The 15,269-nt window shown below is 41.1% G+C and overlaps 3 protein-coding genes, 2 long non-coding RNA genes and 1 pseudogene across 6 annotated transcripts; 3 read left to right on the forward strand and 3 right to left on the reverse strand.

Annotated features, from left to right (window-relative positions):
- Positions 1-58: 58 nt before the first annotated feature.
- Positions 59-5,065, reverse strand: LOC130703024 (E3 ubiquitin-protein ligase MIB2-like). Its single transcript, XM_057524649.2, has 15 exons — positions 4,795-5,065; positions 4,176-4,331; positions 3,908-4,101; positions 3,743-3,845; positions 3,321-3,680; positions 3,026-3,241; positions 2,731-2,899; positions 2,310-2,655; positions 2,081-2,237; positions 1,853-2,007; positions 1,681-1,783; positions 1,367-1,609; positions 851-1,304; positions 624-754; positions 59-563 (listed from the first exon to the last, which is right to left on the reverse strand). Exons 1-15 carry the CDS (start codon positions 4,837-4,839, stop codon positions 462-464), a joined length of 2,934 nt encoding a protein of 977 aa, XP_057380632.1. The 5' UTR covers positions 4,840-5,065; the 3' UTR covers positions 59-461.
- Positions 5,066-5,228: 163 nt separating this feature from the next.
- On the forward strand, positions 5,229-7,777 carry LOC130703009 (uncharacterized). Of its 2 annotated transcripts, XR_009004502.1 has the most exons (7): positions 5,229-5,308; positions 5,383-5,666; positions 5,762-5,944; positions 6,083-6,231; positions 6,304-6,399; positions 6,473-6,793; positions 7,065-7,777. It is a non-coding gene; the product is annotated as an uncharacterized LOC130703009 (long non-coding RNA). The 2 variants fall into 2 exon arrangements; XR_009004501.1 differs by having other exon boundaries at positions 6,304-6,793.
- Positions 7,778-8,390: 613 nt separating this feature from the next.
- On the forward strand, positions 8,391-9,935 carry LOC130703029 (uncharacterized). Its single transcript, XM_059495247.1, has 3 exons — positions 8,391-8,554; positions 8,621-8,829; positions 8,926-9,935. Exons 1-3 carry the CDS (start codon positions 8,391-8,393, stop codon positions 9,918-9,920), a joined length of 1,368 nt encoding a protein of 455 aa, XP_059351230.1. The 3' UTR covers positions 9,921-9,935.
- Positions 9,936-10,460: 525 nt separating this feature from the next.
- Positions 10,461-11,596, reverse strand: LOC130703083 (FK506-binding protein 5-like). Its single transcript, XM_057524701.1, has 2 exons — positions 10,868-11,596; positions 10,461-10,802 (listed from the first exon to the last, which is right to left on the reverse strand). The coding sequence occupies exons 1-2, from the start codon at positions 11,594-11,596 to the stop codon at positions 10,461-10,463; spliced, it is 1,071 nt and encodes a 356-aa protein (XP_057380684.1).
- Positions 11,597-12,373: 777 nt separating this feature from the next.
- LOC130703032 (uncharacterized) lies at positions 12,374-13,392 on the forward strand. The gene is made up of 2 exons (XR_009420962.1): positions 12,374-12,946; positions 13,003-13,392. It is a non-coding gene; the product is annotated as an uncharacterized LOC130703032 (long non-coding RNA).
- Positions 13,122-15,154, reverse strand: LOC130703027 (NADH dehydrogenase [ubiquinone] flavoprotein 1, mitochondrial-like; annotated as a pseudogene).
- Between the last annotated feature and the right edge of the window lie 115 nt (positions 15,155-15,269).

A 15,269-nucleotide genomic window follows, 5' to 3' on the forward strand; every position in this document is an offset into this window, starting at 1 on the left:
TAAACCCAAAGGAACAAGTGATATGACGGTAACTGTTATACTCATATCCAGACTGTGATTAGGTTATCAATTTTACTCAGTTTCATGTTGTCATTTCAAGTATTCTTAATCGATACAGTACCACACGGTGTCAGATCTAAGAAAATTCTTTTTTGCAAACGTGTTAAAGGCACAAACAATATATCCAGTATAACTAGACATAATCATCATGCTAAATTAAAGACAAAGACTTCATATTGAATTTATCCAAAATAAAATTTACATAAAAAATGAGGTGCGGCTAGGATGGGCGAAACATTGCATAGTCTGAGGTCCCGTTCTAGCAGATTATGAAATATGACTTTCCAAGTATTGCCTATTTGAACTGGAAACGGTAGCAGCAAAGCGTTGCATACTTCCTTTCGCTTGGGACAAACGGCTGAACCAACCCGTCCATTAACACCACTCGCATCTGCTTTTGATCAGTACAGATTAATTTTACGTGCGATCAACTTTCGGCACATATGACAGGTGCGTAACGTTTGCGAACAGCTGTCACACGCACCATGGCCGCAAAGGAAAGCCTAGAAAAGCATAAACTTTAATTTATGTAACAAAAATAATATATTATGTTTTATATTTACCACATTCCTACGGCGTTCCATACAAATAGAACATGTATAAGCCTCTTCTATTTCAGCGATACGAGATTCCAAATATTTTAAGCGATCTTTGCTGGGCTGTTGAGACGAGTGGCTTGATATTGGGGTGCCGTCTGCAAGAGAGCACAACGTTGAAATGAAACACAATTGAGCATGAGCTATAAGTGAACTTGGACCTTAACAAACCATTAGAAACGATTTTTACTAACCTGCATTCGCTTTGAGAACAATGACAACATGGCATTTTAAACATTTTTTCATCCGTTGAGCACATTCGGAACAGGTGACGACATGGCCACACGGTTCAAAACGCACATCCGGCGGATTTTCACAGCAGACGATGCATTCAATGCCGGCGGAAGGTGGCAACGATTGATCGGGCGACCCCCCTTTACTGGTAATTTTTGTCTCGCACGGAATGACGACTGAATCAGATTCAGTAGCAATTTCGCCGCCAACCGAAGCTGGCGAAAGCGAAGTTCGATGGTTAACGTAACTCATCAACGTTTCCCATACAGAAGAGTCAGCAATAAGGTCCGCACATGTTTTGTTTCTGCGATTGCGGACTTCGGGATTACAACCAAGCTGCACCAAGTAACAAGCGATTGCCAGCGCTAGACTATGATTTGGATTTCGGCCATTCGCATGTAAACATTGTTGGATCTTGATTTGAAATATTCGTTAAAATCCTTTTCGATGAAAGAGAAAATTCAAAAGAAACCTACACTGAATATGTTGGGTGACATCGTAGTGCTGGCTTCTCCTTGGAGTGAATGCAACTTGAGACAGGCAACGTGGATTCCCGTATCACCATCTTCATCCGCAGCCGTCACATCGGCGCCGGCTTCCACTAAGAGCTCGACAAGCGGAGCATGTCCTTGGGAAACCGCTAGTAGTAAGGGCGTCTGCCTCCGGTTGTTCAGTGGATCAACGCAGCACTGGCCGACATCCAACAGCAGTTTAGCCATCTAAAAAAAGATTACGCAGAAATGCTTTAGAAGAGCTCTGAGGGAATGCCAGATAACGAACAAGCGCCAACCTGAACATGGCCATTCAAACTAGCTAAATGAAGGGCGGCGAATCCGTCATCCTTTTTCACATCCACCAGCTGTCGGCTGCGCATCAAAATGCGCTCCGCAGCGCTTAAAAAACAGTCCAAGATGTTTAACTGTTGGTATTAAATAAATTTCGTTCCATCGTTCCATACTTACAAATAATTCCCTTTCAGAGCGGCGTGATGAAGAACATTGAAACCTCGCGTGTTCCTCAGTGTACAATCGACAGCTGATGACGAAGCTAAAGCTTCTATAATATCCGCATTCTCTTTGCCGATTGCATCGTGCAGGGCCGTGTCTCCGTATGAATCCTAGTTCAATTTTTGAAGATAACTTTAACGTGTCCTTATCAGGGATGGTTAATGTACGAGTAGAAATTCGTACTTGCACATTTACGTCACATCCGTATTTAAGAAGCATTTGAACACAAGCAGGGAATTGCTTATTAACAGCAACATGCAAAGGAGTACATCTCCCACGATTCGTACTATCAATAATGGCACCTTTCTTGATTAGCAATTCCATAACTTCGGGTTGATTTCTGTAACAAATAATATCAACAATAAGTTTCTACAACGTAGGGAAATCATCAGGGAAATCCTGATAATGTTACCCAAAAGCGGCATAATGTAATGCTGTATCGCCGTCATCGTCAGCGATTTCCATGGATGCCCCTTTGGACAACAAGAATCCAACCAGTTCAGTGTGACCCTGATGAGAGGCAACTTGCAGGCAAGTTTTCCCGCTGCTTTTGGCGTTCGCTTTATCGGGATGCTGTAGTAATAGTTGTTCGAAGATATTAAATTGACCCTGTGCAGCCGCCCTTACAAGCCGATCGGCTATAGTGCCCTCATTCAACGTTCCCGGCTGATAGCTGGGATGGGACAGGGAAAGTGGTTGTTGTTGCTGTTGTTTCGGGCCACTCACAAGCAGATGAGACAGCAATGAAGCCAAAGGATCTGAAAAACGCAAATTCGGACATTTAAGACACCGTTAATAGTAATACTAATAAAATAGAGAAAAAGGAAACCCACTTATGTGCTCTTGACGAACGCTTGCAGCCATGGTATTATGCAGTTCTGTCGCTGAACCAGGCAATGGCGTAAGACATAATGGATTGAGAGTCCAAGTCTGTCCATCCACAGTGACTCGTAGATCACCATCGTCATAAACTTTTGTCACCTTTCCGATTTTACCAAGAGCCTAGGAAAAAGATTTAATTATTATTTTTTTAATTTATTCTTTTCAGATAATACGGAGTTGTGCGTAATTTTATTTGACAGAAGCGTCGTGTTTCAACTATGTTGCATTGTTAAAAATCATACATACCAATCGCATTAAATCAACCCACTCTCCATGGCCTCGTTGAAGAAGTTTCACGTGTACAATATCATCGGTTAGCCTTACTGCGTCTCCGACGGAAAAGGCCGATAAACGATAAATTGCTCGCGGATGGAACGTCCAGCGCTGGTTACTGCCATCAAATTGAACACGAATATCTCCCCTTTCGGTGACGCGGTGAACTGTTCCGACGTGACCTATGCACTGTTGACCACCAGGAAAAAGGGGGGAAAAAGACGGAATGTCATCTTGCAACGCTAAAATTTGAATTCGACAGATTTACCTCCACCATCCGAGGATTCCATCCACCATGTCCTTCTTGCATTTCTCGAAGTCGATCAGCGTCAACTGTAACTTTGACTTTGTCTCCTACGCTAAAAGCTGCGGCGGCGCTTGGGGAGCTGGGACCGCGCGAAGGTCTGCTGGTGGAATCGTTTGACAGTCCCAAAACCGGAAGTGCTTCACGATAGTAATATCCCCCAACAGCAGCATGAACACACTTCAAATCCACTTTACCCTTGTGTCCCAGACGGTAAACGTTTGTTGAGCCAGAAGCCCAAGCTACATTAGCGACGCTGCGGCCAGATTCATTATCCCAGCCTCGCAAATCAACAACCCTGCCAATCTTCCCTTCTCCACCATCCTTTATGGAAAAAATAACTATGAGTAAAATCAACTGTCGAAAAAAAATTCATTTTTGCATACCTGGTTGCCCCAGTCCCAATCAGGTCCCCGAACGACTTTGGCCCCAACAAATATACCTTTGACTTGAAGTTTTATCATGCTTTGTCTTTTATCCAAAATAACACTGTGAATTCAGAGATAGAACACAGGCACTAGAATTATGTAAGACTTAAGAAGCAAAAATACCCAAACGACGATGCATTTTCATAGCGTGAAAATGAGTGAGCAAGATCGTGTTTATCTTCCATAAAACAGGATGTGCACAGATCAAAATCTTTGCATAATTGGCACTTCCATCTCATTCCTGAGATTCCCTGGCACTTGCAGCCATCACATACAATATTCTGAAACTTAACACCAACTGGGGCATTATCCCATACCTGCATTATCCCAATAATTGTAGCATTAAAACACAACTGAAAACACAACAACAATAAAATTGATTTTGTCTTACCCTTAAATCATAAGCTCCTTGATAACCAACACGGTAATTCGTTCTAGCACCAGCATCCCACTGCACGACAACTGTTTTGTCAGGGCTTGATGGGCTTCCGGGTTTACCTATTTCAACAACGGTTCCAACATTCCCGTCGCCACCATCCTGGTTACCCTGCATTTGTTTTCAAACAAAATATAATAGGTTGCAAGTCATGTCAGTTTTTTAGTTCTACTATTTGTTTTGAGATTCATCTAACATTTTGCATTAATCATATTTATTAAAAGCAACAGTGCTATGGAAGTTAATTGCACAATAGAACCATTGAAATCTAATGGGAACATAATTCCTTATTCTAAAATCACTGTATTTGAATATGAACTCTATTGTGTATGAGCATAATCTGCTGTATTCAAATTTGAAACCATAGCTCGAAACAGCCATACAAATTTTTTATGATATCCCGGGAAGATGGTAATTTCCATTAAGGTCTTCAAGCATAGATCATGCTTAAGAAACTGCCACCGCCACAGGAAAAATGAATGAGATCTTTTATTGGATGTACAGGATTTAATTTAAAACTTTTATGTTCTTAAGGAACAGCTGATTATGTACATAATAGAGTGGCTGTACTTACCCATTTCCAATCAGGTCCTCGAACTACTCGAAGTCCTACATCCATTTCTCACAATAATACTTATGTGAGAAGTTTGAACTTAGTAATTGTACGTTAAAGCTCTTGCTAACCCATATCTTCGGAAATCTCAATGTCTTTTTAAACAAACATTCCGTACGAACACAATAAACTCTAACTTTTTTAATTTTATAGAAGCACAAACTTTCAGGATACTACCAAACCAAGATAATGTTTTGATACATTTGATCTCTAGGCATTTTATCGAACGAAAAGTGTAACTCAAAAATAACAGTAGCAAAATAACAAACTATTAAATCGACGTGGAGAGCTTTTACACCCACAATAAACTTTCAAGAACGGATTGGGGGGTACGCAAAGTGCGGACCTGGCTGGGTAAAATGCTGTATTCGGTTGCGGAAATCCCGCAATTAACGCGAGAGAATCCCAGTGACGCAATGAAAACCGTAAATTGATTGTCGTTATAGAAACAAACAGAGTATCAGCATCATATGAAGTATTTTTCATTTTCGCAAGCGCTTACCACAGGAAATCTCATTTTCATTATTTATTATCATCTTTTCCAAACAGATTGCGCTGAAACATTTTCTGCATTCATCTTAATGATTGCTTTCTGAAACTACCAGCCAAGCTTCTTGTTCAACATTTTTGTAGGGCAAAATCTGCTTGATCTCATGATCTGGATGCTTTACATTGATGGTTGGAGGGCCCAAAACACTTTCCTAATGCCAGGAATAGCTGATATATGTATGGCATCCAATTAAGGTTCAAAAGGAATAGGCCCCAAAGACAAAATATCTAATGACATATTATAGTCAATTACAACAGGACACATTTTATCACAATTGAGCTAGGTAATTCAAACGTAGCTTTTGTTGCCTCTCATTAATTACTACGATTTTGGATTCTAAACTGTTATTGTTGTTGACATTTGCCTTAACGTCAACAGTATTAAATTTTTTTCAGATCACAAAATATAAAGGCACAACCTTTAACATCATTGGGGAAAATAGTTGGCTGGAAATGTGATTGCCTTTGGAGTATGGCAAATGAAAGATTAAGACTACTAATAGTTTGATAAAACATAATAACTATCTAATAGTTACTGTGACACACACTCCTGATATCAGAGGTGAGAAGTGACATGAGATTTCAAATGTCAGAACTTCAATAAGAAAATAACAATTATTCCGTCTATAATTGGGTTGGACGCAAATTCAATTGTTCGTCGAAAACTATTAACGAATATCATGCAATAAAAAAACTCAAGTAAACAACATTTTAAAACATGACACCACAGTTGTTTCAACCACTGCATTATTTGATGCACCTTAATTATGTTGAACATGCTACTCAAACGTAGGCATTGAGTTTTTTATTGCTTATACAATCACTGCGCCGAAAAGAAATGGATGTATGGTAGCTACAAACATATATTAATATGAAACACTTTTCGCACCAATAGTCCATATCTATTTTCCCTTTTTTTAGCCTTACCAACCAGATCTTCATGCAACCACTCCTTACATATCTACATCAACCCAGGTCGACAAATCTGTGTTAACGAGGATCTTGGACATAAAAAAAGTACGATTCATGCAGCATATTTGTATCCGTTTGTATTTTACTTTTATGCCGATTTTTTTTCATTTTAACGCAGCTCTATTTTGATCCTTATTTCATTGTGAGAATTCTTCTCAGTGGTCCTTCACGTCTTTTTGTCACTTTCAACCCTATAACATTGTCTTAATAGACGTATTGGTTTGAATACCCGTCGGCCTCCGTTACCTACCCCCCTCCGCAATTTTTTCCAGGTCCTATTTTTAGGAATAGCCTATAAACTCTTTGGATGGAATATTGACACGTTCACTGGATGCCTCTGCAAATACCCTACACAATACAGTGTCATATGCAGCAATAAGCCAGCCCTGAAATTGGCTAATTAAAGCAGTTAATATTTGAAGTCAACACAATAACATCGGTTGGTTTTATTATCGATTACGGATTGTAATAGAAACCAGTCGTCTCTTGTCCCGACTTTGTGTGATAACGAAACGCCTAACAATCACGACGAAAAGCTCTTAAATACACATATGGGCATAGGTATTTGGTAAAGATTTATGTCAATTCGAACTTGAATATTTAAGGGGGATTCCTACTTGTTTTAAGGATAGGTTTAGTTTTGTGTTTACATTTCTTCGTCGAATTGAAAACATTTACCTTTTACATTACCGATTTTTTTTCATATTCAGGTGAAATACTGCCTGTTTACCTGCCTTCTCCAACCTACAGCATGGAGATGGAATGAAATCCCCAGCCGCTTTTAAGACTGAGCGTGGAACCCAGGAGGAAAAAGTTTTCTTTTATTCGTTTGTAAATTACAACGCAGCTTAGGAAGTATATTATTTGTAGCGCCAGTACTCCTATACGGCTATCCTGAAAGTGCGATACGGTATAATTATACATACTGCTTCTCGGTATAATTAAATAGGCCAAATTTGATTGCGCATTTGGCTCGAAATTCACCTTCTCCTATTTCAAAATTCGCCTTGCCCATGTTTTTTCTGTCTCTGAGTCCATCGAATAGTAGTCTAAATCTATAAGACAAAAGTTGAGCAAATGATCAGAAAGCCTTATTGGTCTGCGCTGCTAGCGAACGAGTTTCTACTACTTAAACTGATACCAGTTTCATTATTTCTTGCCTTCGCGATTAATGCGTTCTTGAAACATGAGTTGCAACATGCAGGACGATCATTTCCCTAGAAGAAACGTATTCCTATTTCGCTTACCATGCAACGCCATGGTTAAACATCTGTAACATGATTCATAAGGCTGACCAACTGATCTCGGACATCCTTCATCTCTTTCTAACAATCGTTATTTGAATATTGACTTGATTCATGCAAGAGTCATATGAGACCAGAAAATAAGCTTCATGCGAAATCCCAGTACAATGTAAAATCAGTCTGGTGGTTGCCTTCTTAGGGTTAACACCTTAAATCCTGTGTTTCTCGCTTATTATTCTCAGACATAGTTTTGAATTCCCTCGGAAAACAATTTTTTCCATATTACAGGCGTATTTTGTATCGTACTTCGTCACGTTTTATCGTGCCCTACCGTTTATCTTATGCGCCCTATTTTGCGCTTTCTTCCCTTCTTTTACGGCGACGTGAGGTAAAACAAATTCACTTCATTCCTTGTCTTCTTTTCCATTTGTTATTTCGCATTAATCTTGTCCTAGCCGAGAAAATATGTTCCAACATTGTGAATTCAACGCTATTTTATTTTAGTTTCAATAGCCTTGAATTCGTAAAGTCTTTAGTTGGAGAGGGAAAATGCTTGATTCTAGTTTAAGACAAGCACGGACTTCCCTATTGATGTAATTGGTGTAGACCAATGTATTGACATTCAATTTATCGTGTTTTTTAACAAATCGATATTACTTCTTAAGGTATCACACTTTCTTGTACTGACTTTCACTCTGCAAATGAAATGTCTGAAAAAATGTATATTTTTAAGGATTTTAGCATTATTATTATTTTTTTATTAATTAGTTCTTTTATTTTACAAAGGAAGAAATGAGGTTAGCTATTCTTTTAGCATTCGCTTCACTGGCGCTCTGTCCCTATCTTGTCGACTCCGGCTGGCCAATTGCAGAAAATGGAAAAGTTTGTAAATCGCAATGTTTGAAAAACTTCAGATTGGACTACTACACCTGTGCCACCAACTTGTTTGAGCCCTGGTCGATTTGAGTGGGATGATTTCTTTGGAAAACTAGTTGAAATTAACGATGTTTTTTTTTATTTAGGAATAATATTGAAAAATGTAATCCGGCAAGAGTAGTCGGTAATGGAAAATCGGTGTTAACAAATACCCAACTAGAATTCTGCATGAGCGAGTGTAGAACGCAAGGGCACTCTTACACCTGGTGCTGGACGCACACGAGCTGGGACTATTGTGAACCAAGTTCGACTAGGATTCGGCAGCATATAACCAGATGGGGAGAATATTGCATAGGTAACTTTAAACGTAGACTGTTATACGTTCATGAAGAATGTATAAAACGTGTTTAATGGAATAAAAAATTTTACAAAAAGCGATTTTTCATTTCAGGACCTTGCACTAAAGATGGGTCGGACTATTACTGGTGCAGGCGTGGATCGGCTTACGACTCGCTTGATAATTGGGACTATTGCTCACCGGAAGTGGGACTAACGCGATTCGCGTTCAAATGCAAGCCGGGACATCCGTGCGCCAAGCATGTCGGAAAAGAATACTACTGGTGTTACGTCGAATCCAATCATTTCAAATGGGATTGGGATTATTGTAGCCCGCCTTACGATTTGCATGAATTCATGGACGACTATAGCTTGAATTATGTGGGCAATTTCAACGTGCCGGACGAACAAGACTTGCATCGGAGTTGTCAAGTTAGGAGCAAACGCTCCCCGGGAGATTGGCCGAGCTATCCTTTCCTTTACCGAATTTTAGCAGGTGGGAGGATTTTACCTCAGGAACGGGACATCAACGAAGGAACTGGTCTTGACGGGATAGAAAGTAGATCGCTGCGCAACAATCGAGAAAGACCAACTATTAACCAACGACTTCAGATTCCCATACATGTGGCGCGAAACCCAAATGACACTCCGTGGATATCAACATCGGCTAATTTTGAACTACAAGATTGCACAATTCGAAGGAACGTTGAAAGGCGATACAGGTATAATAATAATAGAGATGTCCATCAACTCTATCTGGTTACCATAGATGTCCGTTACCTTACTGCTGGAAGTCAGGGGCATCTCAATCAACGTACTGTTGTGAATTTGGATGACTATCGCATCAGGAATGTACTACTATCATCTAATATGCAGGCACTTAATTATGCGCGTAGATGGAACGAAGTGTTAATCTATTGGGCAGTACCTTCCCAGGCAATCGTTAACAGCAGAAGATACTATTTCAATCGATACACAAATCGAGTGGAGGTTATAGAAATTTTTAATCCCAATTACTGCAGAGAAGGTTGCAACGAACAAAGACCAAAGGATGAAGATTTTTCCGATGAGGATCGCTCCTATGGCGGAGGTTACCCTAATCATGTATAGGTTAGATAATTCCGAATTGGCAAGGTTTACTGAATTAGTACCATTATGTAACTAACAATGAGATCGACTTACTGCGCTATTTAGAAAGAGACTTAGTCGGAGAAAGTGTTCCCTAAAACTGTAAACCCTATGTTGCTTGCAAAAAATTATATTTTGGTGGAACGAAAAGATGCGTTTTTTCGTTAAATAAATCAGATACGAAACTAAATGACATTTTTTCTTGTCCTTTGTGAGTTAAGCGAAATAAGCCTTAATACGTTCCCCAACCAAATCCCCCCCCCCCCAAACCCAACCAAAAACAATTGAAACAACAATTTTTTTTGGTATTAAGCAGTGCATTTTCAAATTAAAACCAAAACATGATACATTCAAACCGCATTCATACTCACACACACACACACATGCACAACTCGCAATAATTTTGACTAGGATATTTACATCAAAGGAATACACATTAACACACACAGTCACTCTTACAGACATACAACAGAATTTAGTGAATGCACGCTATTAATAATTTAGGCCAATTAAAGGACAATTTCATCGCCTCAAACGTTTCTGGTCAGGAAGAGTTGCTGTAGCATCCTCTTCTCGCTTACGCTTAGCCACTGTTTGGGACGGTCCAGGATAACATCTTACGGTCAGTATCTCACCTTTAGCCTTAGCCAAAGCCTCAGCCACAGCCTTAACCTCAGCCAAAAGCTCAGCCAAAGCCTCCCGCTGAGCCTTTACCTCAGCCCAAGTCTCATCCTCATCCTCCAACTCCTCCTCCAGCTCATCCAACTGCTCCCCCATTTCCTCCAACTCCTCCTCCAGCTCTTCCAACTCTTCCGCCAACTCCCCCTTCAGCTCCTTCAACTCCTTCTCCAGCTGCTCGTCATCCTTAGCCAAAATCTCACTACAATTCTCAGCCGAAGCCTTAGTCTCTTCTCTTCCTCTTCCTCCACATCCATATCCTCATCACTAGCCTCAGCCAAATTCTCATCTCCAGCATAAAGTAAAGCTTGAGCCAACTTCCTCACCTCATCATCCACATCCACAAGTTCAGCCTTAAACACAAACTCAGCCCAAGCGTTAGCCAAAATCCAATCCTCATCCACATCCCCATCCTCAACCTTAGTTAAATTCTCAGCCAAAGTCTCAAGAAAAGCTTTAGCCGCCTCCTTCACATCGTCATCCACATCCATAGACTCCGCCTTAATGATAAACTCAGCCCAAGCCTTAGCCGAAGCAACACCCTTAGCATCAGCCAGAGCCCAAACCTGCTCATCTTCATCCTCCTCTTCATCTTCGACTACATCCCCATCCTCAGCCTTAGCCAAATTTTTATCCCGAACATCAAGGAAAGCTTGAGCCAAATCCTTCACCTCATTGTCCACAAAAACAGGCCCAGCCTTAAGGACAAACCTAGCAAAAGCCTTAGCCATAGCCCAATGCTCCTCCTCATTGATATCCCCATCGTCAGCCTTAGCCAAATTCTCAGCCAAAGTCTCCAGGAAAGCTGTAGCCTCCTCCTTCGCCTCCTCATCCACATCCACAGACTCAGCCTTAACGATAATCTCAGCATAAGCCTTAGCCATAGCAAAAGCAACAGCCTCATCATGAGCGAAAGGCCAAGTCTCCTCTTCTTCCTCCTTCTTCTCTTCAACCTCCGTCTTCTCTTCCTGCTCCTCCATGTTTCTCTCTTCCGGTTCCGGGAACACAGGTAAATACATCTTCTTATTAGCTTGTGAATAGGTTGTTAAAAATGTGAGTTTGAATATGATAAGTAGGAGAGGTCTGCCTAGCTACTGGTTAGGTAGTTCAGCAATTTGACTTTGCTACTTTTCAAATTCAGGTAGACGATTGTTGTAATGCATTCCGCATGGCGCTCAGGCCATGCGCGACTGTTCATTCTTGAGAAGGCCAATAAGCCCTTGCCCGTGCAGTCTGTACACCATCCGGCGGACTTTAATTCAAATTACTCATAGTCCGCCTTGGCTCGGCTCTCCCGCCACTCGCTTCCCCGTCAATAGGAGGTGGGATGGCCTGCGTGAGCAAGCAGGCCACCATTTGGGCAATTTATACTCAAGAACACATTGCAGACCAGGCAAAGCCTGGCTTGGGCATGCTGCAGCCAGTCTCACCTGAAGCGCGCAGGTTCGTCTTGAGACTAGCCCCATTGCCGCAGCATTAATGCTGCGGCCTAGGCCCATACCTAGGGAAAAAAAAAAAAATTTTTAAATATTGCTCATTGGAATTTAGTCTACTTAAAATGTACGGCTAATACTTCCCGTTGGAGCGGCAGCAATCGCGTTTTTCGCCGCTTAATATCTTCGGTTATCCTCGCCAGGTAAAATGTCGGGATTTCGGCGTCTTCGGTCCTCCTAATAGAAGAAAAACAGTCGTGCATTGACGATAAAGTTTGGGAACTTCCGTTTTCGGCCATCAGGTGGCACTTTCCAACGGTGTTGTGTTCTACGTTTTCGCCTGCTATTGTTTTCTTTTTCTTTTCATGCCATCAACAGCAGGCAATGCAACACCAACAGGCACTGCAAAAATAGGCACTGCAAAAACAGGCACTGGAACAAGACGCACTCGCACTGGAACAACACACACTGGAACAACAGGCATTGCAACACCAACAGGCCTTACGGCATCAACAAACTGCGACGCACCACAGTGGCTAACCGGGGTCGGCCGGAATTTCACCCAGTCACCATTATACTGCCAATACACAGCCTCGTAGCTCAGGGGTAATATTCTAATCATTGTTTTTTTTTTAACCTCCTTCTCTTGTCTTGTTTCATAATTCAGGGATCGATGCTGATGACAACGGTGAAGTTTCCTTCCCTGTTAAGTCGGACTATTGTGGTGGAGTTCTGTCGACTTTGTTCTTGAAAATGACACTTTGACGAAATAGGAGTAATTGTAGTATCTCTTAACTTTTATGCCATGGTAGAATCTTTGATCTTCATTCATGCACTACATAATCAACCAGTATGATATATTTCAGCCGACTATGAGAAAATGCACCAAAGCATCAGGTAGTTCCTTTAATTATATTGTATCCGTCCTAAATTGACATTAACATTGATGATAGTTTTCTTCAATCAAGACATTCTTATGTGGTTGAACCATGGCTGACGTTCACTAGGCTCATATGAACCTATGGTTTCTAAAACAGCTTCTACTTTTCTCCCATTTATTTTATACAATTTTTCAAGCAGCAACCTTTTGAAACTGCTGACGTTCGGCAAAACTCTTCATTCGAGCTTCGATTTCGGGGCGGAAGTGCCGGATGAGACCTTGAACGGGCCAAGCAGCACCGTCTCCCAAAGCACAAATTGTATGGCCTTCAATTTGCTTGCTCAGTTCCCACAACATGTGGATTTCTTCTGGTTTGGCGTTACCCTCAACTACAAAAAATTGAAATCCATTGATACAGAAAGCGATTAGAAAAACAAATAAATAGATAACATTTTAGAATTTTTTTGCCATGTTCTTACCAAATCGATACATGATTTTGTTCATCCATCCGGTACCTTCGCGACAAGGTGTGCGCTGACCACACGATTCATGCTTGTAAAATTCAATGAGACGGGCAATGGCTCGAACGACATCAGTCTGCTTGTTCATCACAATCAAGGCGGCCGTACCTAAACCGGTTTGCGCTGCTACCAGGGCGTCGAAATCCATCAACACATCATCGCAAACTCTAAAGAAAATATTTGTAGAACTATGACTGACGAACGGCGGCTTTTTGTTCAACATACTTCCGAGGAATCATGGGTGTGGAGCTACCTCCGGGGATTACGGCCAACAAGTTGTCCCATCCACCAATCACACCACGAGCGTGGCGTTCGATCAATTCCTTTAATGGGATGGACATTTCTTCTTCAACGGTGCACGGGTTGTTGACATGACCCGAGATGTTGAAAAGCTTCGTACCGGAGTTTCTGGGTCGGCCAAAGCCCACAAACCAATCTCCACCTCGCCGACAAATCGTCTAAATAGGTTTTCCGAATGAGTTCATATGCAATTATAAGAATTTATGACAAGCTGCGTACCGGGGCGACCGCCACCGTTTCTACGTTGGCGACGGTAGTGGGGCAACCAAAAACACCAATATCGGCTGGGAAAGGGGGCTTCGGACGTGGCTTGCCTTGCTTGCCTTCCAAAGATTCAATGAACGCAGTTTCCTTACCGCAAATCTAGGCACCTGTAACAGACCAGTTATAGAAACTTATCGTTGCTGTAGCTATTTTGGGAACATACCTGCACCACGATGAACAAAGACATCAAAATCATATTTTGCCAATTCATCCTTGCTTATAGGCCTCATGGATTGCGACCTGTACCATTAGTTCCTTCATTGTAAAACTCTTCACGAATGTAGATATATGCAGCACGAGCTCCCATTGCTCGACCAGCAATTAGGCATCCTTCGATAAGCTTGTGAGGATCGTGACGCATAATCTCACGATCTTTGCACGTTCCTGGCTCGCCTTCATCAGCGTTGACGACAAGGTATTTCGGTCGACCATCTTTAGGTTTATTCATGAAGCTCCATTTCATGCCGCTTGGAAAACCAGCCCCTCCACGTCCACGTAGGCCAGATTTTTTCACTTCATCTGTTTTAGTTTACATTGCCATTAATTGAAACCAACTCTTAACAACATAAATTCTCTTACTTGGTTCATATTCACCAGTTTACGTTATGACATTCTATAAAATTTCTAACAAGAACTTTAGTTTGCTTACTCAGAATCCAATCAACTCCTTTCAATAAGATTCCTTTCATTTTGTACTAGTCACCTCTTTTCAGGGCTCCTTGCAATTTCCAATCATGGCAACCATAAAGGTTGGTGAAGATACGGTCTTCATCTTTAAGTGGCCCAAATTTTGTCTGCATTCTGACAAAAGCAAAAGTCATGGTGAATGGTAAACTTGGATAACATTTTTAGCATCAATGTTGTTTCTTTTTTTACCTTAGCAGGAGGGGCAGTAGCGGTAGTATTGTATCGAGTTGAAACAACACTCAATGACTGCACACCTGAAATTAAGTAATTTACGGGTAAACATCCATTACGTAGAGGTACATGAAGTTATGCATAGCTTCAGGACAAAATTACAATTTAATGCGTTACCGATTATCTTAAGAATTTTTGCTTTGAGACATTAATGGCATGAAGAACTTACTTACATTTGGTCTCGTAAACAGGCTCAACTTTGTTAAAGCCATGACGAAAAAAAAATTCACTCTTTGACGAAAAAAAATTCACTCTTTACCAGACCGTGAATTGTTGGAGACTGTTGGAGGCGACCGTCGACTGCAACGGTCGACGTTCGTGAATACACGTTGTTAAA

The sequence above is a fragment of the Daphnia carinata genome, chromosome 5 (assembly GCF_022539665.2).
Source record: "Daphnia carinata strain CSIRO-1 chromosome 5, CSIRO_AGI_Dcar_HiC_V3, whole genome shotgun sequence".
Taxonomy (NCBI): domain Eukaryota; kingdom Metazoa; phylum Arthropoda; class Branchiopoda; order Diplostraca; family Daphniidae; genus Daphnia; species Daphnia carinata.

Bases quoted from the DNA above. Each gene is read 5' to 3' on its own strand.
- LOC130703083 (XM_057524701.1), bottom strand. From the start codon at position 11,596: ATGGAGGAGCAGGAAGAGAAGACGGAGGTTGAAGAGAAGAAGGAGGAA. The intron at 10,803-10,867 runs GTGGAGGAAGAG...ATTTTGGCTAAG, and splicing joins CTAGTGATGAGGATATGGAT to GATGACGAGCAGCTGGAGAA.
- LOC130703029 (XM_059495247.1), top strand. From the start codon at position 8,391: ATGAGGTTAGCTATTCTTTTAGCATTCGCTTCACTGGCGCTCTGTCCC. The intron at 8,555-8,620 runs GTCGATTTGAGT...TTTTTTATTTAG, and splicing joins ACCAACTTGTTTGAGCCCTG to GAATAATATTGAAAAATGTA. The intron at 8,830-8,925 runs GTAACTTTAAAC...TTTTCATTTCAG, and splicing joins ATGGGGAGAATATTGCATAG to GACCTTGCACTAAAGATGGG.
- LOC130703024 (XM_057524649.2), bottom strand. From the start codon at position 4,839: ATGGATGTAGGACTTCGAGTAGTTCGAGGACCTGATTGGAAATGG. The intron at 4,332-4,794 runs GTAAGTACAGCC...AAACAAATGCAG, and splicing joins GAGGACCTGATTGGAAATGG to GGTAACCAGGATGGTGGCGA. The intron at 3,242-3,320 runs GTAAATCTGTCG...GGTGGTCAACAG, and splicing joins GGAATCCTCGGATGGTGGAG to TGCATAGGTCACGTCGGAAC.